This window comes from Ursus maritimus, unplaced genomic scaffold, assembly GCF_017311325.1.
Source record: "Ursus maritimus isolate PB19 unplaced genomic scaffold, ASM1731132v1 scaffold_23, whole genome shotgun sequence".
Lineage (NCBI taxonomy): Eukaryota > Metazoa > Chordata > Mammalia > Carnivora > Ursidae > Ursus > Ursus maritimus.
The window spans coordinates 30,607,018-30,628,989 of NW_024424786.1; the positions used below are offsets into that span (position 1 = coordinate 30,607,018).

At 45.4% G+C, this 21,972-nt stretch overlaps 1 protein-coding gene across 2 annotated transcripts; it reads left to right on the forward strand.

Moving 5' to 3' along the window:
• The first annotated feature begins 412 nt into the window (after window positions 1-412).
• Window positions 413-21,911, forward strand: DDB2 (damage specific DNA binding protein 2). 2 transcript variants are annotated; one of them, XM_040639051.1, is made up of 10 exons: window positions 413-693; window positions 1,846-1,979; window positions 2,343-2,534; window positions 16,948-17,093; window positions 18,384-18,483; window positions 18,614-18,791; window positions 19,317-19,459; window positions 20,850-21,014; window positions 21,160-21,205; window positions 21,515-21,911. In XM_040639051.1, exons 1-10 carry the CDS (start codon window positions 567-569, stop codon window positions 21,562-21,564), a joined length of 1,281 nt encoding a protein of 426 aa, XP_040494985.1. In that variant the 5' UTR covers window positions 413-566; the 3' UTR covers window positions 21,565-21,911. The 2 variants fall into 2 exon arrangements, with proteins under 2 accessions (XP_040494985.1, XP_040494984.1); XM_040639050.1 differs by having other exon boundaries at window positions 20,850-21,911.
• Window positions 21,912-21,972: the final 61 nt, after the last annotated feature.

A 21,972-nucleotide genomic window follows, 5' to 3' on the forward strand; every position in this document is an offset into this window, starting at 1 on the left:
TGGGCATACAGAAGTACTCGACACCTATGGCAAAGCTGGCTGGCGGGAAGAGTTTGATTTTCACCGCAGGGAGGTGGCCAGCTTTCTACAAAGCTGCCTATCTCCAGAACCAGCCAATCCTAAAGCCCGAGAGGGCGGGATCGCCAATTAAAAGTCAGAGGAGGCGGAGCCAGAGCCTTGATTGGCACCTGGTCTCACGGACCCGCACAGGCCGGGCAGCGCCGATTCTGAAGGGGCTTCAAGTTGGGTGGCCTAGCGTTGGCGGCCATCTTTATTTCTGGCAGATCAGCTGACGGGCACAAGCTGGCCCAGCACGTAGGCGCGATCCTGTTTCCCTAGGGAGCCCAGGAGCTCCTCCCCTCCCGTGCCCCAGCCTCCGCGGGAGGGGCGGGGCCTCTCCGAGCGGGGCGGGGCCAGAGCTAGAAGCCAGATTGAAAGCGGTGAGGCTGTTTGGCGGGAAGTTGGCTTAGTTCCCTGGTCCCCGCCTTGTTTCTCCCCAGAGGCTTCACAATCTTGCCTCCACGATCTCGGCATAGGGCATAGTACCCTTTCGCACGGAGGACGCGATGGCTCCTAGGAAACGCCCAGAAACCCAGAAGACCCCCGAGGTGTCTGTGCGCCCCAAGAGCAAGAGGAGCAGAAGCCCCCGGGAGCTGGAGCCCGAGGCCAAGAAGCTCTGTGTGAAGGGCCCCGGTACTGCCTGCGCCTGCTGCTTTAATAATTCCGCCTTTTGGGGTTCTCACGCAGGAGGCTGGAGTGGGGGATGGGTGCTACTGGTTTCTCGAGGCTGTCCCAAGTTTCGGATGCCTCGGGCTGTGCATTTTTCTGCAGGTCCTTTGACATCATAGAGCTTGGGCTTAACCCCTCTCAGGTGACGGGAAGAGGCAGATGAGCTCCATTACATAACACACAACGGACCTTCAAATTCCTTGTTTGTACCAGGATTTTTACACACGGAGGACTGCTTAAAATAATCCTACCTTGCCTGGTGGTGTGTGTGCTGAATTTCGATAGTCATGGTTGCTAGCTGTGTGTTCTTGGTTTCCGCTGTAAGAACCCTCAATTTCCTTCCTTAGAAAATTCATTCTCTGCGGTTTATTGGGGCTTGAACCTGGGGCGATAAGGAGCGTGGGGGAACACTGAAGACTGGAGCAGGGGGTTGTTGATGAAGCGCTTTTTGTCCAAAAGAAGAAGGAATGGGTTGTCAAGAGGCCAGATTCATAGAGACCAGGTCCTCAAATACATCTTTATTTCTATTCCAAGTGTATCCACCTCTCCAAAAGCGACTTAGCTGATGTAGAGCCATTCCAGACCCTCTGGATCCTGCTGGTTTCCGAAAGAACAGATTGGACTCAGGGCCAACAACTGGTCACCTCTACATTATAGTAATACAGGATTTAAAGATACTTCTTTCCCCAGGCCACTTCTACTGTGCTATCCTAAAATCCTTTTATTGTGTATCATATGTAATTTTAAAGTTGCCACCCAACCCTAGTATGAATTTTCCAAGCCACTGGGAAAAGTTCTGCGTAAACTTTATTCCTGCGTGTCTCTTTGGCTTCGTGCTCAGAAACCCTGCAAGGGTTTGGTTTCATATGATTTCATATTTAGTTTCACTTCAGAATTACTATTTTGGGGAGTGTTTGGGGCAAGGGGCTGAACCCCTACTCACTATTTATTTCTTGTGCTGGGTGAGAGTGAGCAGACCCTGGAAAGGCCTTAGGAGGTAATGGGAGAGATTGCCTATGGCGCATGAAAAACAAGGCTTTCTTTCTGAGATTTCAGCAGGAAGCTCTTCCGTGCGTGAGAAGAGAGAGGAAAATATGTGTCTGTTCTGCTTGGCAGGTTCTAGCAGAAGATTTGACTCGGGCTGCCTTTGGGCGGGGTTGGCTAGCCTGCAGGTCCCGCCATCATACAGCATCGTCAGGGCCCTCCACCAGCATAAGCTGGGCAACGCTGCCTGGCCATCGCTGCAACAGGTGAGGCGGTTCCTGGCTGAAGTGCTCAGGGGGTTGCCTGGTACCTTTTCACTACTGGGATGTTCTCAATTTAGATGCTGGGTTGGGTCAGTCAGTTGTCGACATGGTCAGATCACCTCTACCTTGGTGACTGACCTACTGGGCATTCAGCCAGGTAGAAGTCTCAGGCCGCAAAGGTCTCATCTGGAAGGCACTCTGCCCCCTTGCTTTCCAGGATGAGTTCATGCATAGAGCCAGGCAGTTAGTTTTCCCTTGGTGGGAGGACTTGGCCCTAGAGCTCGTCTATGGAGGAGACAGAGATTGGCAATTTGCCCAGGACTTGGGTTTTAATTCAACTTAATTCTTTTTTTTCCTCTGTGTCAGGGTCTCCAGCAGGCCTTTCTGCACTCTCTGGCTTCTTACCGGATATTCCAAAAGGCTGCCCCCTTTGACAGGAGGGCCACATCCTTGGCATGGCACCCAACTCACCCCAGCACCCTGGCTGTGGGTTCCAAAGGGGGAGATATCATGCTCTGGAACTTTGGCATAAAGGACAAACCCACCTTCATTAAAGGGGTGAGCAGTTCCCTGGGCCAGTCAATAGTGCTGAAGAAGTGTTTGTTGAAGGAATGAAAAGTTATCCAGGAACGAGGAGATGATTGGGATCAGAAGGAACTGGGTATTTTCAAACAAGTAAATGGTAATGCTACTCAAATCTTCCTTGAGTGCCAGCCCTTAACACATTAGAAGGCATAAAATATTGATCACTCTCTTGTAAGTTATCACATAAAACAGAATCTGAGCCTCTTCTTAACCCCTGGCCTCGTCTTCTACTACTCTCTTTCCTCACTTCCTATGCTGTTGCCACACTAGCTGTTTCTATCCCTTAAACGGGGTCTTTCCACTTGCTCTTCTCTTTCCCATGGTTTTCTCACGGCTGACTCCCTCTTACCATTCAGGTCTTGGCTGAATATACTTCAAACAGCTTTCACTGACCACTCTGTCTAAAGGAGCCTCTGCTTCCCTCGTTCACTCCCTATCCCCTTACCCTGCTTTGCTCCCCTCTCCCCACAATGTTTTTCAGTACCCAAAATGTTTTACTCATTTGTATGTCTGTGCCCATACAAATGTCTTTGGAAAACAAGCTCCATGATGAGAGGGACCTTGTCTTTCGGGTCCCCACCGTATCCTCAGTGCCTACAACAATGTTTGGCCTAGAGTAGCTGCTTTATGTTTGTTGGATGAGTGAGGGCCTTGAAGTGTAACTGGGTAGATGGGACGTATACATGCAAGATAATTGGCAGTACCGATGCTAAATGCTACAAAACGTGAGAGAAGGAAGAACCTCTGGTGAGTTGGAGTCAACAGAGAAGGCTCATGGGTGAGTGGGGAGCGAGGAAGAGCAATAATTAGGTAAATGGAGAGAAAAAGGAAAGGCAGCGTGTGTTTGGGGCAAAGCTTGGCATAGCGTTTTTTAGGGATGGGTAGTATTTATCACCAGTTGCTGAGGGGTGAGGATGTCGCCCCCTCCAGCAAAGAGAAGACCTGTAGTTAGCCCAGCAGGGGGCTGATAGTGGAGGGTCGTACTGTAAAAAGTGAGGCTCTGGGTTTAGAGCAGAAGCCACAAACTCACATGCTTAACGAAGCCAAACAGGAAAAAAAATGATGGGGGGTGGTGTCAGTAGTAAACTGGAGACGGCCGACATGGAAGAATCTAGGTCCCATGACGGTATCAGACTGATTTGCTCAAATGAAGCCTGAAGTCCTAATTTTTTTACATGAAGTGTTCTGATTTTTAAAGATGGTGATGAAATACACCTAAAATGTACATCCTGACCATTTATAAGTGAGCAGTTCAGCAGCATTAAGTACCCTGGGGTTCTCGTGTCGCTAGTGTCCAGAATTCCATCTTGCAGAAGTGAAACCCTGCACCCGCTAAACACTGACTGCTGTCTCCCCATCCTTGGCAACCACCAGTCTACTTTCTGTCTTGATGATTTTGACACTCTCATGAGTATCTTGCATTAGTGGAATCATACCATATTTATCCTTTGGCTTATTTCACTTTGCATAACGTCCTCTAGGTTCCTCCGTGTTGTAGCAGGTGTCAGAATTTCCTTTTTAAGGCTGAGTAATACTCCACTTGATGCATCTGCCACATTTTGCTTCTCCGTTCATCTGCTGATGGACACTTGGGCTCCTTCCACCTTTTTGGCTATTGTAAACAATGCTGCTACGGACTTGGGGGTGCAGATAGCTCTTCAAGTCCCTGCTTTCAGTTCTTTGGGGCATATACCCAGAAGTGGAACAGAAGAGATAGATGAGGCCAAGGGTGAACCCAAAGCAGCCCAGCAGAAAAGGCCAGGTTAGACAGGCTTGAGATGAGATGGGTGTTCAAGAACACAGGTGCTTGAAGCCAGAAGAAAGGCAGCCAGGGAAAATGCTTTGGACAGAGCTCGGCTTCCTGCCCAGCCGGTGAGACAGGTGACCACCAGAAGGGGCAGTTCTAAATTGAAGTCAAAACCCAGAGCTCAGACAGGAAGAGACTTGTTTTTTGGTTTTGTTTTTTGTTGTTTTTTTTTCCCTAGGAATCTAGGACATGGGAATAGAGAAATTTAAGAAGTAGCCTAAGGGTGTCCTAGGGGAAGAGCCTCCTGACCAAAAAGGGAAAGACATCTGCTTTCAACTTGTGCCAGGCTGAGGCTGCCTTTTGGTTTATACCACTCTTTAGTATAATGCGCCTTTGAGGGACATTTCCTCTCACACCGTCTCGGAGATTGAGCTGAGCTTCTAACTTTCTGACTAGCAGGAGGCTAGACAGGAGCAGAGGAAGGCTATGGTGGTCTGGAGAGCTATCTGTTTTTACTCCCAGATACTAACAGAAAGTTGATTTCAGAACAGGGACTGAAGGAGCCTCATTTTGCTACTTCTTTTTTTAATTTTTAATTTTTTTTTTATTTCTTAAGTGGGCTCCATACCCAATGTGGGGCCTGAACTCACGACCCGAAATCAAGAGTCACATGCTCCACTGACTGAGCCAGCCAGGCACCCCTCATTTTGTTACTTCTTTAGTCCTCTGACCTTGGCTCTGATCTTTACATCTTGCAGGCCTTTGGCAAGGAAACACGTATGACATTTTCAAAATGAAGATAACTTGGTTTTTCTCTTATTGTAAAATGATCCATGCTTATAAGAATTTCAAACAATACAGAGAAAAGCATAGAGAATAAAGATGACTTGAAATCTCCATTTGGGGATCTTTCTCTGTGTGTATACACTATTACACACACCCATACTTCTGCTTAGATGATTAAATATTCTACCCTAGAATCTGTTGTCTTTTGCTTATTATGTCAGGTATTCTCATTTAAAATCATATACCAGATGACCACTGAAAATATCCTATCCCTTTGTTTTTGTAATGCCTTTGGTATCAGGGTAATGCAGACCTCATAAAAAGAGTTAGGAGGTATTCCTACCTCTTGTATTTTCTGGAATTATTTGTGTAGAATTGATACTATCTCTTCCTTAAGATTTTTGTCATAGTTTTAGGACTGGAGTTTTCTTTGTTGGGAAGTTAACTATGTATTCAATATCTTTCATAGCTATGGGGTAGTTTAGGTTCTCTGTTTCTTGTGAATGAGCTTGGTAGTTTGTCTTTCAAGGAATTTGTCCATTTTAACTAAGTTGCTGAGTTTTGTGACATGAATTCGTTCATGGTATTTCCTTACTGTCCTGTTAATGTCTACGTGATCTTTAGTGATACCTCCCCTCACATTCTCAATATGGGCTGTTTGTGTCTTTTTTTCAGCCCCAAAGTTTCCTTTGTAGTCCACCCATCCGTACCTTTGAAAACCGTAGATCTGCTTTCTACCCCTATTGGTTAATTCGCATTTTCTAGACTTTTATATAAATGACATAGCACAATATATACTCTTTTCTTCCCCCCTGGCTTCCACTCTATAATTATTTGAGATTCACCTACATTTATACGTGTATGAGTAGGGTTTTTTTTTTCCTTTCTCAGTAGTGTTCCATTATATCAATGTACCACAATTTATCCATTCACCTGCAGAAGATGATTTGGATTTTTTCCAGATAAAAATAAAGCTATTATGAACATTTATGTACAAGCTTTGTGTGGATATATGTTTTCATTTTTCTTGAGTAAGTACCTAGTTGTGGAATGACTGGGTTATAGAGTAGGTATTTTTTAAGGATTTTTTTAAATGAGAAGAAAAACTTTAATATTTACATATTTGCCATTTCCAGTGGTTTTCATTCTTTTGTGTGATCTAGATTTCCTTTTTATTTTTTTAAAGATTTTATTTATTTTTATTTGACAGAGACAGCCAGCGAGAGAGGGAACACAAGCAGGGGGAGTGGGAGAGGAAGAAGCAGGCTCCCAGTGGAGGAGCCTGATGTGGGGCTCGATCCCATAACGCCGGGATCACGCCCTGAGCCTAAGGCAGACGCCCAATGACTGCGCCACCCAGGCACCCCTCCTTTTTTTTTTTTTTAAGATTTTATTTATTTATTTGAGAGAGGGAGCACAAGCAGTGGGGAGGGGCAGAGAGAGAGAGAGAGAGAGAGCACAAGCAGGGGGAGTGGCAGGTAGAGGGAGAGATAGAAGCAGACTCCCCGCTGAGCAGGGAGCCCAATGTGGGGCTCGATCCGGGACCCAGAGACCATGACCTGAGCTGAAGGCAGACGCTTAACTAACTGAACCACCCAGAAGCCCCTAGATTTCCTTTTTGTAACATTTTCCTTCTGCCTGAAGAATTTCCTTTAACATTTCTTATAATGTAGGTTGTTTGGTGATACATTTTTGTTTGTTTGCTTTTTTTAGGGGAAAAGATATTTTTACTAGGTATTCTACGTTCACGGGCTTTTGTTTTTGTTTTCTTGCTTTTACTACTTTAGAGATGATTTCTGATGCAAAGTCTTCTCTCATTCTTACGTTCCTCTTTACATTATTTTTCTTTTCTTTTTGTCTTCTGGCTGCTTTAAAAATGATTGTGATTTGTCTATGTTTCTCCTCTTTGGGGTTCATTGTATCTCTTGGCTCTATGGGTTTGTCATCAAATTTGGAAAATTTTAGGCCATCATTTATTCAAGTACTTTCTCCCCCCTCTTTATTTTCTGGGACTCCAATTATATATATGTTAGGCTCCTAGGTATTGCCCTACAGGTCACTGATAAACTGTTCATTTTATTTTGCATAGCTTCTATTGCTGTCTCTCATGTTCACTGATCTTCTGCATTATCTAATCTGTATTAGATGTTTAGGGGTTTTTTTTGGATACCGTATATCATCTCTAGAAGTTTGATTCGGGCCTTTTTAAATCTTTTCCATTCCTTTTTTTTAAAAAGATTTTATTTATTTATTTGATGGAGAGAGAGGGAGTGTGTGTGCACAAGCAGGGGGAGCGGCAGAGGGAGAAGCTGGCCCCCTGCTGAGCAAGGAGCCCGATGTGGGACTCGATCCCAGGACCCCAGGATCATGGCCTGAGCCAAAGGCAGATGCTTAACTGACTGGACCACCTGGGCGCCCCAATATCTTCCATTTCTTTTTTCATGTTCACTACGTCCTCTACTTTCTTGACCGTACAGAGTATGTTCATAATAGTTATTTTAATGTTTTTGTTAATTCTATCATCTGTGTCACTTCTGAGGGTGTTTCTATTCATTTAGTTTTCTTCTGGTTATGAGTTCTATTTTCCTGCTTCTTTGCATGCCTGGTAATTTCTCATTGGATGCTAGACATTGTGAATTTTACATTGTTGGATGTTGGATTGTGTTGTATTCTTTTACATACTGTTGGGCTTTGTTCTGGGAAGCAGTTACTTATAATCAGTTTGAGACCTTCAAGGCTCGCTTTTAAGCTTTGTTAATATAGTTACTATATTCGTTTCCTATTGCCTCTATAACAAATTACCATGGACTTGCTGTCTTAAAACAACACAATTTTATTCTCTTACGGTGAGATCTGGAGGTCAGAAGTCTGAAATAATTTTTTCTGGGCTAAGGTCAAGGTGTTGGCAGGGCTGGTTCTTTCTCAAGGTTCTGAGGGGAGAATCTGTTTCCTTCCTTTCCTCACCTTCTTGTGACCATCTGAATTCCTGGGCAATGGCTGCTGCTTCTTCTTCTTCTTTTTTTTTTAAAGATTTTGTTTATTCATTTGACAGAGATAGAGACAGCCAGCGAGAGAGGGAACACAAGCAGGGGGAGTGGGAGAGGAAGAAGCAGGCTCATAATGGAAGAGCCTGATGTGGGGCTCGATCCCATAATGCCGGGATCACGCCCTGAGCCGAAGGCAGACGCTTAACCGCTGCGCCCCCCAGGCGCCCCAATGGCTGCTTCTTCTGTCTTCAAAGTGCATCACTCCAATTTCTGTTTCTGTCATCACATCACCTTCTCTTCTGACTGACTCCTCCTGTGTTCCTCTTAATGAAGACCATTTTGATTTTGATTATATCTCTCCCACCCAGATAATCCAGGATAATTTTCCCATCTCAAGATCCTTAACTTAACCACGTATGTAAAGTTCCTTTTGTCATCTGTCGTATTATTCACAGGGTCCATGGATTAAGGCATAGACATCTTGGGGACCATTATTCAATCTACCCCAGTTAGCATGAGTTCAAGGCAGCCTATAGATACAAGCTGTCCTCACCCTGAGGCAATACCCTTCTGAGGACTTGATGTTTTGTATATTAAGTCTTTTCTTCCTGGACATTGAGAATACAGATTGTTCTGAGGATTTCTCCCCTACTTTTTTATGGCGTTTCTCCCTGCCCCTATCCCCCAGTCTTGGGTGGTTTCCTCAGACACATTTATACATTAATACTTCCCTCAAAGATTTGAGGGAACCCTTGGGAAAATCTCCAGAATGCTCCTTCTGTGTGTCTCTCTCCTCCCCAGCATTTTGCCCAATTCTTGCTATGTTGGCTTTCCTAAAACTCTTGTTTCCTCAGCTCAGTGAGATTGCTAGGCTGTGTGGTTCCTTCCTGTCTTGCAGCCTGAGTACTCTCTCCAAGCAGTTATGTTGGGGCAATTGCAGGGCTAACTCCTTTATTTCCCTCCTGTCTTGTGCTGCCTGTTGTCCAGTGTCTGAGAATCTAGTTCACGTATCTTATACATTTATTTACTTGTTTAAGGCAGGAGAAGAAGACTCTCCATCATGGTTGGAAGCAGAAATCCACACTTACTAATTTTAATAGTTTTTCCGAGGATTTAAAATTTTTTCCTACACAATCTTGTCATCGACAAATAATGAGAATTTAATTTCTTTCTTTATTCTTTTTTTTTTTAAGATTTTATTTATTTATTCGACAGAGATAGAGACAGCCAGCGAGAGAGGGAACACAAGCAGGGGGAGTGGGAGAGGAAGAAGCAGGCTCATAGCGGAGGAGCCTGATGTGGGGCTCGATCCCATAACGCCGGGATCATGCCCTGAGCCGAAGGCAGACGCTTAACCGTTGTGCCACCCAGGCGCCCCTAATTTCTTTCTTTATTCTTATACTTCTTTTTTTGCCTTATTCTATTGGCAAAGACCTCCAGTATATTGTTGAATATTAAGTATAGCAGACGTGCTTGTCTTGTTCTTGACCATAGAAGGCTTTCATATTTGATCATTAAGTACGATTTCTTCTACTTTTTATTGTGGTAAACTATACCTAACATAAAATTTACCATTTTAGCCATTTTTAAGGGTCTTTTGTTGTTGTTTAGTAATCTCTACATTCAACATGGGGCTCGAACGCACAACCCTGAGATCAAGAGTTGCATGCTCTTCCAACTAAGCCAGCCAGGCATCCCCCCATTTTAGCCATTTCAAGTGTACAATTAAGTACATTCACATTGTGCAACTGTCGCCACCAATCATCTGACAAACCTTTTCATCTTCCCAAAATAAAACTCTGTACCCATAAACAATGACTTTCTATTACCCTCCCCTAGATCCACTAATCTGCCTTCTGTCTCTATGAATTTGACTATTCTAGGTACCTCGTATAAATGGAATCACACAATATTTGTCCTTTTGGGTCTGCCTTCTTTCGTTTAGCATAATGTTTTCAAGTCTCATCCATGCTGTAGCATGTCTCAGTATTTCATCCCTTTTTAGAGCTGAATAATAATCCGTCATATGGATATGCCACATTTTATTTATCCATTCATCTGCGGATGGACGTTTGGGTTGTTTCCACCTTTTGCTATTATGAATACAACAGCTGTGAATGTTCATGTACAAGTTTTTGTTTGAAAACTGTTTTCATTTCTCTTAGGTATATACATAGGTGCTTGTTTGTGTTTTAAAACTTGTCTGTTTTTGAATATCCTTTATCAAACTATGGAAGTTCCCCTTTTACTTCTAAATAAATTACCAGAAGTTCTTATCATGAATGATAATCAGATTTCATCAGATACCTTTTTTGTATCTCTTGAGATCAGCATATGGTTTTTCCCCTTTATTCTGCTAATGTGATGTTACACTGATTGATTTAAAAAAAAAAGATTTTATTTATTTGAGGGAGAGCATGAGTTGTGGGGAGGGGCAGAGCGAGAAGGAGAAGCAGACTCCCCGCTGAGCAGGCAGCCAACCTGCTGCAGGGCTCCATCCCAGGACCCTGAGGTCATGACCTGAACTGAAGGCAGACACTTAACCGACTGGGCCACTCAGGCGCCCCTACACTGAGTAATTTTTGTATGTTTGTTTTAGTTTATTATATTTGAATTTTTCATTTAAATTTTCTCACCCCCCCCTTTTCTTAACCTTTCCAATTCTATCTCTAGCAAGTACTATTGCCTCTTAAAAATTGAGGTAAAAGCCCATAACACTTATCACTGAACCATCTTTAAGTGTATGGTAGTGTTAACTGTATTCATATTATGGTAGAGCAGAACTGTAGAACTTTTTCATCCTCTAAAACTGAGACTGTGTGCCCACCGAATAAGTTCCTCATTTCCCCCTTCCCTCAGCCCTTGGCAACCACAATTATACTTCCTGTTTCTATGAGTTTGAACTACTTTAGATGCCCCTAAGTTTTGATGGTCTTATTGTGGTTACATAGGAGCATGTTCTTGGAGGAAATACACAGTAGAGTATTTGAGGGTGATGGGACATCATGTTGGCAGTTTATTATCAAATGATTCCGGAAAAGCTTTTTTTTTTTTTTTTTTTTTTTTTTTTTTTTACAGAAAAGCAGTGCTTGTATAATTTTTGCAACTTTTCTAAGACTTTGAGATAGTTGGAAAACAAAGTTAAAAAAAAAGACTGATATTATTTCTTCCTTAAATGTTTAGTATATTCAGCAGTGAAACTACCAGGATCTGGAATTTACTCTGAAAGAAAGTTTTTAGTTGTGAATACAGTGTCTTTAGTAGATATCAGACTATTCTGATTTTCTTTCATCTTCTGTCAGTTTAGCAAGCTTGTATTTTTCTAAGGAATTTGCCCAGTTCATCTAAGTTTTCAAATTTATTGGCATAAGATTGCTTATTATATCCTCTTAATAATTGTTTAAGATGTCTAGGATTTATATTGATGTCCCTTTTTTGATCTATCATATTGGTTATTGGTGACTTCCATTTGGTCAGTTCCACCAGGGATTTATCAATTTTATTAGTCTTTTCGTTGAACCGACTTTTTTTTTTTAAGTAGTTTTCCTGCCCAACGTGGGCCTTGAACTCACGACCCTGAAGATCAAGAGTCGTGTGGTCTACTGACTGAGCCAGCTGGGCGCCCCCCAACTTTTGTTTTTAATTCTCTCACATTATATTTGTTTTCTGTTTCATTAATTTCTGTTCTTTTTTTCTACTTTTTAAAAAAGATTTTGTTTATTTTAGAGAGGGAGAGAGAGAGAGAGAGCAGGGGGAGAAGAAGAGGGAGAGGGACAAGCAGACTCCACTCTGAGTGCAGAGCCTAACACGGAGTTCAATCCCACAACCCTGAGATCATGACCCCAGATGAAATCAAGAGTCAGATTCTTAACCTACTGAGTCACCCACCGTCTCCTACTTTCTTTTCCTGTTACTTTCACAACCCCTTGAGATGCATGTTTTGAGTCATTGATCTTTACCCTTCTTTCACTGGGGATGCTTCTATGAATATTTGTGTACAAGTTTTCACGTGAACATACATATTCTGTTCTCTCGGGTATACGTCTAGGAGTGGAATCGCTGGAACATATGGTAACCTTATGTTTAAGCTTTTGAGAAACTGCCAAGCCATTTTCCAGAGCGACTACTCCGTTTCACATTCCCACCAGCAATGTCGGAGGGCTTCAACTTTTCCATATCCTTAACAATGCTTGTGTTCTTTTCCAGCTTTATTGAGGTATAACTGACAAATAAACGTTGCACATATTTAAAGCATACAGTATGAATTTTAACACAGGTACATTGCAAATGATTACTACAGTCAAGCTAATTAACATTCATCACGTCACATATTACCTTGTGTGTTCTGAGAACACTTAAGATCAACTCTCTTAGTAGATTTCAAATATACAATACAGTATTAACTATGGTCACCGTGCTGTACATTGATCTCTGGAACTTACTCATCCTGCATAATTGACGCTTTGCACCCTTTGACCCACATCTCCCATCTCCTTCATTCCCAAGCAGCTGGCAACCACTATCCTACTCTCGGCTTTCATGAATTCCCCATCTGTAGATTCCACATAAAGTGAGATCTTGCAGTATTTGTCTGAGTCCGACCTAGCTCACTTAGCATAACTGCATCCCGGTTGTCACAAATGCCAGGATTTCCTTCTATTTAAAGGCTCTCTAATATTTCATCATATATACGTACTACATTTTTTTTATCCCTTCATCTGTCGACAGACACTGAGGTGGTTTTCCTACCTTGGCTGTTGGGAATAGCTACAGTGAACACAGGAGGGAAGATAACACAGTGAGAAGTTCTTTTTTTTTTTCCCTTTGGCTATATACCCACAAATGGGATTAATGGATCATGTGGTCTTTCTAAATTTTCCAAGGAACCGCCATACTGTTCTCCACAGTGCCTCAACCTATTTACATTCCCATCAACAGAGTACAAGAGTACCTTTTTCTCCACACCCTTGTTAACACCTGTTATCTTTTGTTGTTTTAATAATAGCCATTCTAACAAGTGTAAGGTGATAGCTCATTGTGGTTTTGATTTGCATTTCCCTGGGGTCAGGATTAGTGACGTTGAGCACCTTTGCATATATCAGTTGGGCATTTGTATGTCTTCTTTGGAGAAAGGTCAACTGAGGTCCTTTGACCAGTTTTTAATTAGGTTATTTGGGGGTTTTTTGTTTGTTTTTTGCTATTGAGTTCCTCATATATATATTTTTAAAGATTTTATTTATATATTTGACAGAGACAGCACAGCGAGAGAGGGAACACAAGCAGGGGGAGTGGGAGAGGAAGAAGCAGGCTCATAGCGGAGGAGCCTGATGTGGGGCTCGATCCCAGAACGCCGGGATCACGCCCTGAGCCGAAGGCAGATGCTTAACCGCTGTGCCACCCAGGTGCCCCCTCCTCATATATTTTTGATATTAACTTCTTATCAGATCTAGTTTGCAAGTATTTTCTTCCATTTCAGGGGTTGTCTTGTCACCACTTGTTATTGTCCATCTTTTTTATCATCACCCTCTGAGTGGGTGCGAAATGGTATGTCTGATGACTAATGACGTTGAACATCTTCTCATGAGCTCGTGGCCATTTGCATGTCTTTGGAAAACTGTTCAAATCCTTTGTCCATTTTTAAATTAGGTCTATTTTTCTTAATTTTTATTTTTTTAAAGATTATTTATGTATCTATTTGACAGAGAGAGACAGCGAGAGAGGGAACACAAGCACAGGGAGTGGGAGAGAGAGAAGAAGGCTCCCCACAGAGCAGGGAGCCCAATGCAGGGCTCAGTCCCAGCACCCTGGGATCATGACCTGAGCCAAAGGCAGACGTTTAACCACTGAGCCACCCAGGTGACCCTAGGTCTGTTTTTTTTAAAAAGAATGTACTTATTTATTTGAGAGAGTTGGGGGGAAGTACAAGTGGGAGGAGGGGCACAGGGAGAGGGAGAAACAGACTCCCCAATGAGCAGGGAACCCAATGTGGGGCTCAATCCCAGCACCCCACGACCATGACCTGAGCCAAAGGCAGACGCTTAACCAGCTAGAGCCACTCAGACACCCCAGTTCTGTTTATTTTAATGTATATTAATCACAATTATTTTAAAGCCTGTATCTAATAGCTCTAATATCTAGATCTCCTATGTCTTTCAACTATTGTTTTTTCCTCTTAGTTTTTGGTTTTGGTCTTATCTTCTGATATGCTGGGTGATTTTAGATTTAATGCCAAATATTGCATATGAAAACTTGTAGAGGTAATTTGGAGTTTTGAGTGGTGGTATTTTCCTCCAGAGACCATTTTTTTCCCCTCTGACAGGCGGGTAGGATGGAATGAGATCATCTTCGTCCAATGAGACTGGAATGATTTGAATCTGGATGCGCTTGGGTGGCTCAGTCGGTTAAGCATCTGTCTTCAGCTCAGGTCGTGATCCCCTGATCCCGGGGTCCTGGGATTGAGCCTCACATCAGGCTCTCTGCTCAGCGGGGAGCCTAATTCTCCCTCTGCCTGTCGCTCCTCCTGCTTGTTCTCTCTCTGTGTCAAGTAAATAAAATCTTTAAAAAAAGAAAAAAGAAATGTTTTGAATCTGGACTTCAGTCTTTGTTGGGGTCAGGCTCTTTCCAGTTTGTTCTTATCTCTAGCATGTCAGGGATCCTAAGTAAAAGCTAGATTTCTTCCAACACCTTCCCTCCTTGGCAGGTCAGAAGTCTAGTTCTGCCCCCTTTGCCCTGCGAGACTGGCAAGACCTCAGCCCGGCTTCTCAGCCTTGAAGCCACCCACCGCTTTCCATTCAGCGTCTCTGCAGTTCGGTTCCTCTGCTTCAAAGCCACAGCTTTCTGGGCTGCATAGGCCTGGAGGGGAAAAGCAGCATCCAAAAGTCAGGCCTACCTTTCTGCTTCTCTCTCTAGGATGTTGGTCTTCAAGTCCCTGGTGCCTTCATAGCTCTCCATTGACTTCAAAAACTTTTCTTTAAAGATACGATTTTGTTTCCCTTTTCTAGTGCTCAACAGAGGGCTGGCCCAATGCGAGCTAACCACCATCTCTGGGATTGGAAGCTCCAATTTATTTCTTTATCATACTTTGACCTGTTGTTCTTCCTTCTCAGAGTTGTTCATAACCACTGAAGTCTACCCTTACTAGAAGAAGAACACACATGCATTTTAACTTAAAATGTTTATATATGTGTTTATTACTAATGTTCTGACATAAGACCAGTCCTTTTCTGGGAGAAACCGTTCACTGATTAGGGCTCACCTGGTCTTACATAAATCACACCCATAACGTCTTCTTTATAGGGTCTAGTTTCCCCTTCCCTGAAAGTGGAGACATAATTTTTTTAAAGATTTATTTATTGGGGCACCTGGGTGGCTCAGATGGTTAAGCATCCGCCTTCGGCTCAGATCACCATCTCCGGGTCCTGGGATCAAGCCCTGTGTCAGACTCCCTCTTCAGTGGGGCGTCTGCTTCTCCCTCTCCCTCTGCCTCTCCTCCCACTTAAAAAAAAATAAATCTTTTTAAAAGATTTTCTTTATTCATTTGAGAGAGAGAGAGACAGACTGCACAAATGGGGCGCAGGGAGAGAATCCCAAGCAGACTCCCCACTGAGCACAGAGCCCATCACAGGGCTTGATCCCACAACCCATGCGATCATGACCTGATCCGAAATCAAGAGTCAGACACCTAGCTGAGCTACCCAGGTGCCCCATGGAGACATAATTTAAAGGCAGTTGTGAAGCAATCCGATTGCAGATTCTTTTTGAATTGTTATTATTTCCCACTTCTTAAGTGTTTATAAGTATCTCACCCATGCTTAATTTGACAATTATCATTTTTAACAATTCATTTTTACCTAGTTTTTCCAAGTATTCAACATGGCTCCTATAGAAATAACTGTGGTCTTCCTTTCTGCACGTAGTTCCTGTGTTTAATTAAATTACATGTTTAAGTAAATGCTTAAATGTTTCGTTGAAATGTTTAAAGTTTAAATTTTTAATGACACGGTTAATACACGACATGTAATTAAGTGACATGTTTAATTAAATCACATAATTACAACAAAAAGTACAATGGGCATAAATGGGTTTAAGAACAGCTCACCGCAAAGCCTCGGTGAGCACAGGACTCAGCTGTTGGGAGCAGACAATGATCCCGGCAGCAAGGGTTGGGCAGACCACGGGCACCAGTTAGAATGCTTTGTACGGGGGACGGACGTGCCAGTGAGCATGTGGAGTGAGCTAAGTGGACGCTGGGTCAGAGGCCCTGTAGTCTGTAAGGCTGGGATAGCGGCAGCATGGGAAGTGGAGAAGGAGCTCTGGAAGCTGTAGAGTTTCATAAGCACTTAATGAGGGTATACACAGCAACTTGGCTGCATCTCAGGGCCATTATGCTGAGTGAGGTGAACGCAGCCAGTCGCAAAAGGACGCGTACTGTAGGATTTGCTTCTGTGACTCTATTCAAGGCAAGGCCACAGCAGAATGATGGCGAACAGAACCACTGTGCCCGGGGGTTACAGGTGGGGAGGGGGTGTGACCGACGGGAGAGCACAGGGAGTTTTTTGAGGGGATGGAACTGTTCTCCGTCCTGATTTGGGTGGTGGCTATTCAAATCTCTACCGTGTGTTCAAATTCATAGAACTGTATTCTAAAAACAGCCACATGTACCGTATGTTAATTTTTTACCCACGCCATTAAAACTAAAGTCTTAAGTAAGAGGGAGCGTCATGGAGCGCATCCCCGTGTCGGGCCCCTCGGCTGGCCTGGCTGCACCTGCGGCCTGCCTGGCTCTGGTCGGTGGAGTCCGTGTACCAAGGCCTCATCCTCCGCCTGGGCCGTCATCACTCACTGGCTTTTCTCTTCCTTGTGTTAGATTGGAGCTGGAGGGAGCATCACTGGGCTGAAGTTTAACCCTCTTGATACCAACCAGTTTTTCACCTCCTCAATGGAGGGAACAACTAGGCTGCAAGACTTTAAAGGCAACACGCTCCGAGTTTTTACCAGCTCAGGCACCTGCAAGTGAGTAACCTCACTAGGAGGGAAAGGGCTTCTGGGCTCTCGGTGTAGTTCTGGTGAGAGCATCCAGACCTCACGTGTGTTCCCCAAACCTGGCACGGGGAAGAACTGTGAGGTGGTAGCCACTTCCCAGCCTCCCCTCTCTGTCTGAGAGCTTCCGGAGCTGTTCCTCCTGCATTCCGGGGGTGTTACTGCTTCAGTGAGGTGGTCTAGAACCTCCGCTCTTCCCAGCGAGGTAGGGGCTTCTGCTCTGTGAGGCACTCCTGTATTAGACTAGACCTGGATTCTCAGTCATCAACATGGCATTGGCCTGGAAAGCCACTGGAAGGTTGGAGCAGGAGCTATGAATTTAAAATTTCGTTCCCTACGTCACTGGGGTGTAATGTCGCAACCAGTTCACTGATGGAAGGAAGCCTAAAGGGAGAGAGTCGAGTCCACAGAGCACGTGGGACACCCCAAAAGCAAGGGGCTGGAGACATGACAAAATGCTCGCCCCTTGGATGTCTAGGCAGAGACCTGACTCCTACTGTTCTCTGAAGAATCCAGGGTGTGGGGGGTCTAACTGGCATTGGATGTTATTCCTGGGCGGCCCCACTGAGGTCAGGGCAGGAGACGGGATAGACTCAGTTCCATGTCATTCTTCCACAAGAAACCCTCCCTCTGAAAGACATTTGTAGGGGATTTGTAAGCACTGTAGCAAGGATTTGAGTGTTTAGGAGAAAAAAATATGAATCTGAGCTCTCCTGGCCAGGTTTTAGGATTCCCTGAAGCAACCCAACCCCTTCGTCCTCAAGTCGTCTGAGAGACAAAAGAGCAAGACAGAGCTCCTAAAGTTGTGTATGCTTCTAAAGTTGTGTATGCTTTTTTCCCCTAAATGCTCAGAAGGGGGCAGAAGTTCCTTTGTCACCAGATCTGCGGAACAGAACTGGGCAGTCCCCGTTGGGTTTGTCATCTCCTTTGGCCCAAAGGGTAGAGAGTGAAGAGAGAGGGCAATAAGCAGGTCTTCCTCAGAACCCAGGGCTGTAGGGGCAGGCTAGCCTGGGGATTTGCCTCATGGCTCAGAGCCGTGGCTGCTTCAAGGACCCTTACTAGCTGAGTAACTGGACATTTTTCTGAGCCCGTCAGCCCCATCCCCTCTGTCGGACAGTAGACAAGTCTGAGGGATCCTCGCTGGGAGTCTGTGGCGAGACAGTTATTCCCTCAGCAAATACTGATTAGACACTGGAGCTGCAACAGTGACTGAATGGACCTTGCCTCTGTCCCCAAGAATCTTACAGCAGTTTCTCCCTCCAGCTTCTGGTTTTGCAGTCTGGATGTGTCTGCCAGAAGCCGAATGGTGGTCACGGGAGACAATGTGGGGCACGTGATCCTGCTGAACATGGATGGCAGGGAGGTGCGTTCTCTGGAGCCCAGGTCCTCCCTTTCTCTCCCTCACCCCCCCATCCACCACCACCCACCCACCCCACCCCACCCCCCTGCCCCGGCCTCCCTGCGCCCCACCTGAAGGGAGCCCTTCTCTGCAGCTTTGGAATCTGAGAATGCACAAAAAGAAAGTGACCCACGTGGCCTTGAACCCATGCTGTGATTGGTTCCTGGCCACAGCCTCCGTAGACCAAACAGTGAAAATCTGGGACCTGCGCCAGGTTAGAGGGAAATCCAGCTTCCTCCACTCGCTGCCGCATAGCCATCCTGTCAACGCAGGTGTGATATACCAGACCTCACCCTTCCTGCAGACCCTGCCTGTCCAACCGCTTCTGGCGTTTTCCCTCAAAGTTCAGAAGCTGCTAGGTTAAACCTCTACCCTAAGAGCATCGGCCAAGTGGATGTCTTGGAAACTTTCTGATTCTAGCTGCCTCCAACAGCTGCTAAGTTTCCAGAATGGTGGTGCTTTTTTTTTTTTTTAAGATTTATTTTATTTTTTTGAGAGAGAGCACAAGCAGGGGGAGGGGCAAAGGGAGAGGGACAAGCAGACTTCCCGATGAGAGAGGATGCTAAGATCACGAACCCAGCCAAGCCGAAATCAAGAGTCAGCAGCTTAACCGACTGAGCCACCCCGGCGCCCCAAGTTTCTAGAATGTTTTTGTTCAGAGTCCAGATTCACCTCCTCCCTTCCACCCCCATCTAGAGAGGAGTGGGAGAGAGGGTGCCCCTGCAGGAGAAGGCCTGTGGCAGCCAGGATAACAAGGGCCTGGGTTTCCTTCAGCTCTGGGGCTTTTCACTTGCCAGCTTGTTTTAGTCCTGATGGAGCCCAGCTCCTGACCACTGACCAGAAGAGTGAGCTCCGGGTTTATTCGGCCTCCCAGTGGGACTGCCCCCCGAGCCTGATCCCACACCCTCACCGCCACTTCCAGCACCTGACGCCCATCAAGGTAAGTGAGGGAGGCAGGGAACTGTGATCACTTGGACGGACCGGGTCTACCCGAGGTTGGGAGAGGCCGGATCAGGAATCCCTAATCCCAGATCTCATCCTGCACCCACACGAAGCTGTCTCTTCTCTCCGGGCACTCTCTGCAACTTCTGTCCCCCTTCTGCAATCCCACTGTGCTGTATTTTCTTTGTCTCCTATGAGCTCTCTTCCTCGTCCCAGCCCACCTCCCAGCTGTTCTGCCCTCACCTCCAGTTACCTGTGTGTGCTGCTGGCCCCCCAGCTGACCTCAGCCCCCAAGGCTGACAGTCTTTAAGTCTTCAGATTCCTTCCTGCCCACGCCCCAGGCAGCCTCAACTCTGCCCGTTCCTCTGCTCTCCCGGTTTCTGTTCTTTTTCTAACACCGCAGCCCCTTTTCAGACCTCTGGGTTTCATGCCTGTACTTTCATCAACACAGCATAGTGGTGGGGGCACCAGCTTCAGGCAGGCCGACACCCCCAGTTAGAGTCCTTGGGTAAGCCGCTTGAATTTTGATGTTTCCTTATCTCCAAAAAGCAAATGACAGTATCTGACAGGCAGGGTTGTTGGAAGAATCCGTACACTTAAAACACATGTCCAGTGCCTGGGAAGTACCACGTCAGCAGTGATCATTTAATCTTAAAGTGGCTCCCACATACCTCAAATCAAATCCAAGCTCTTAAGAACAAGGGTTCCTCACTGGTTGGCTCCCACTGATCCATGTGTCGTCTCCCACTTTGTATTCAGCCAGGACAATTTCCAGCTGCCCAGGCGAGACTTGTGACTTATTTCCAAGCCATGGCACGTACCACTCTGTCCTTCCTGCTAACCATGTCTTTCCTCCTTCAACACTTCCTTGCGATTTCTTAGGAAAACCCCATGTGATTCTGTCACTCCGACTGCCAGATTTGTTGAGGGCGGTAATTTGGCAACATAGGTTTCCTTCCCTTTCTTGGCCACTAGCCATTTTCTGCTCAACTCTTCATTCGCGTTGATGGAGGAGGAGCAGTAGTGGGATTACTTCAGAATTTATATCCTATTTGGTTTGGTTACCAGAGACTTTTTGCTTGGTTGTAGGCTTACCTCTTTGATTAATGTCTGGGTCAAGCTGATGTTAAAACATTTATCACTTGGTATGATCTCAGGAAACACAAAAGAAGGTGTCCCAAGGTCCAGAGAGGCCAATTTGGGATTAAAAATTTGGGATGGTGGATGCGTAAGCACTTGAAAGCTGTTCTTGTAGTTTCGTGTGGGTCTTATCTCCATTATTAAATTGCTGGCAATTGTATTAACAGTTGTGAGTGGCAAAGAATACTTTTGATGTCCCTCTTGATAGCACTCCGCATTTACTCTCATGATAACTCTCCATCTCCTAGGCAACCTGGCATCCTCGGTACAACCTCATTGTCGTGGGCCGGTACCCAGATCCTAATTTCAAAAGCTGTACACCCCATGAATTAAGGACCATTGATGTGTTTGATGGAAACTCAGGGAAGATGATGTATCAGCTCTATGACCCAGAATCTTCTGGTATCATTTCGGTGAGGTTTGGGCCCTCAAATAATGATGGGAGGAAGCAGGGCTTCAACCTACCTTCACTGACCAAAAATGACCAGAAATTAGTCCTCACGTGCGCTTCTCCCAATACCTCACCTCCTCCTGATGCTTATGCCCTTGTCTCTGCAGCTCAATGAGTTCAATTCCATGGGGGACACGCTGGCCTCTGTGATGGGTGAGTGAAGCAGGCTGTATCTCAGATTGGCCAAGCCCTACCCTACTCCCCCAGGTTGAGTGCAGGCCCCCCTCAGCTTAGCCCTGCCAGTCACCCCAGGGTAGGAGTCAGTAAAGATTTCCAGGAGACAGTGGACTCTTTGGCCTAGGCCCTCCATGCCTCTTGCCTTGTCTTGGTCGTGACAATGCCTGGCTGCTGTCCTGTTTCCTGGTATTTCCTGACCAAGTCCTAGGTTCCCTGGGCCAGCCCCCCAAATTCTCAGAGACTGATCATGGAAGGTCCAAGTCAGACTGGTCTCACTCCTCCTAGGTTATCACATTCTCATTTGGAGCCAGGAGGAAGCTGGAAGGCGGACATGAGAGACATTAATGAAGGTGTGGGCCAAGCCAGAGCTTGGCGCCGCCTGGGAACAAATCCTGTGAGAAGAGGCGGCTGTGTGTTAAAGGGCCAAAGGTATCCAAGTCTTAGGGTTGGAGCAGGGACACTGTGGCATGGGACACTGTGGGACTGGGACACTGGCATGTTACTGCTCTGGGCTTAGCTCCAGAAACTTCTCCAGGGTTGGTGCGCCAGGTGCCCCAAGGGTCCCTGCTCTATCTAGCCTGGAGCCAAGCTTGTCCTCTGACGTGCAGTGACAGAGTGGTCAGATAGTGGTTTTCAGTTTGTGCTCACTATTGACGTGGCTAATAAAACCATACCCAACTGAGCTGCTGAGTGGATCTTCCAGCACTGACCTGGTCAAAGGGCTCCTTGGGGCCCCCAAATGA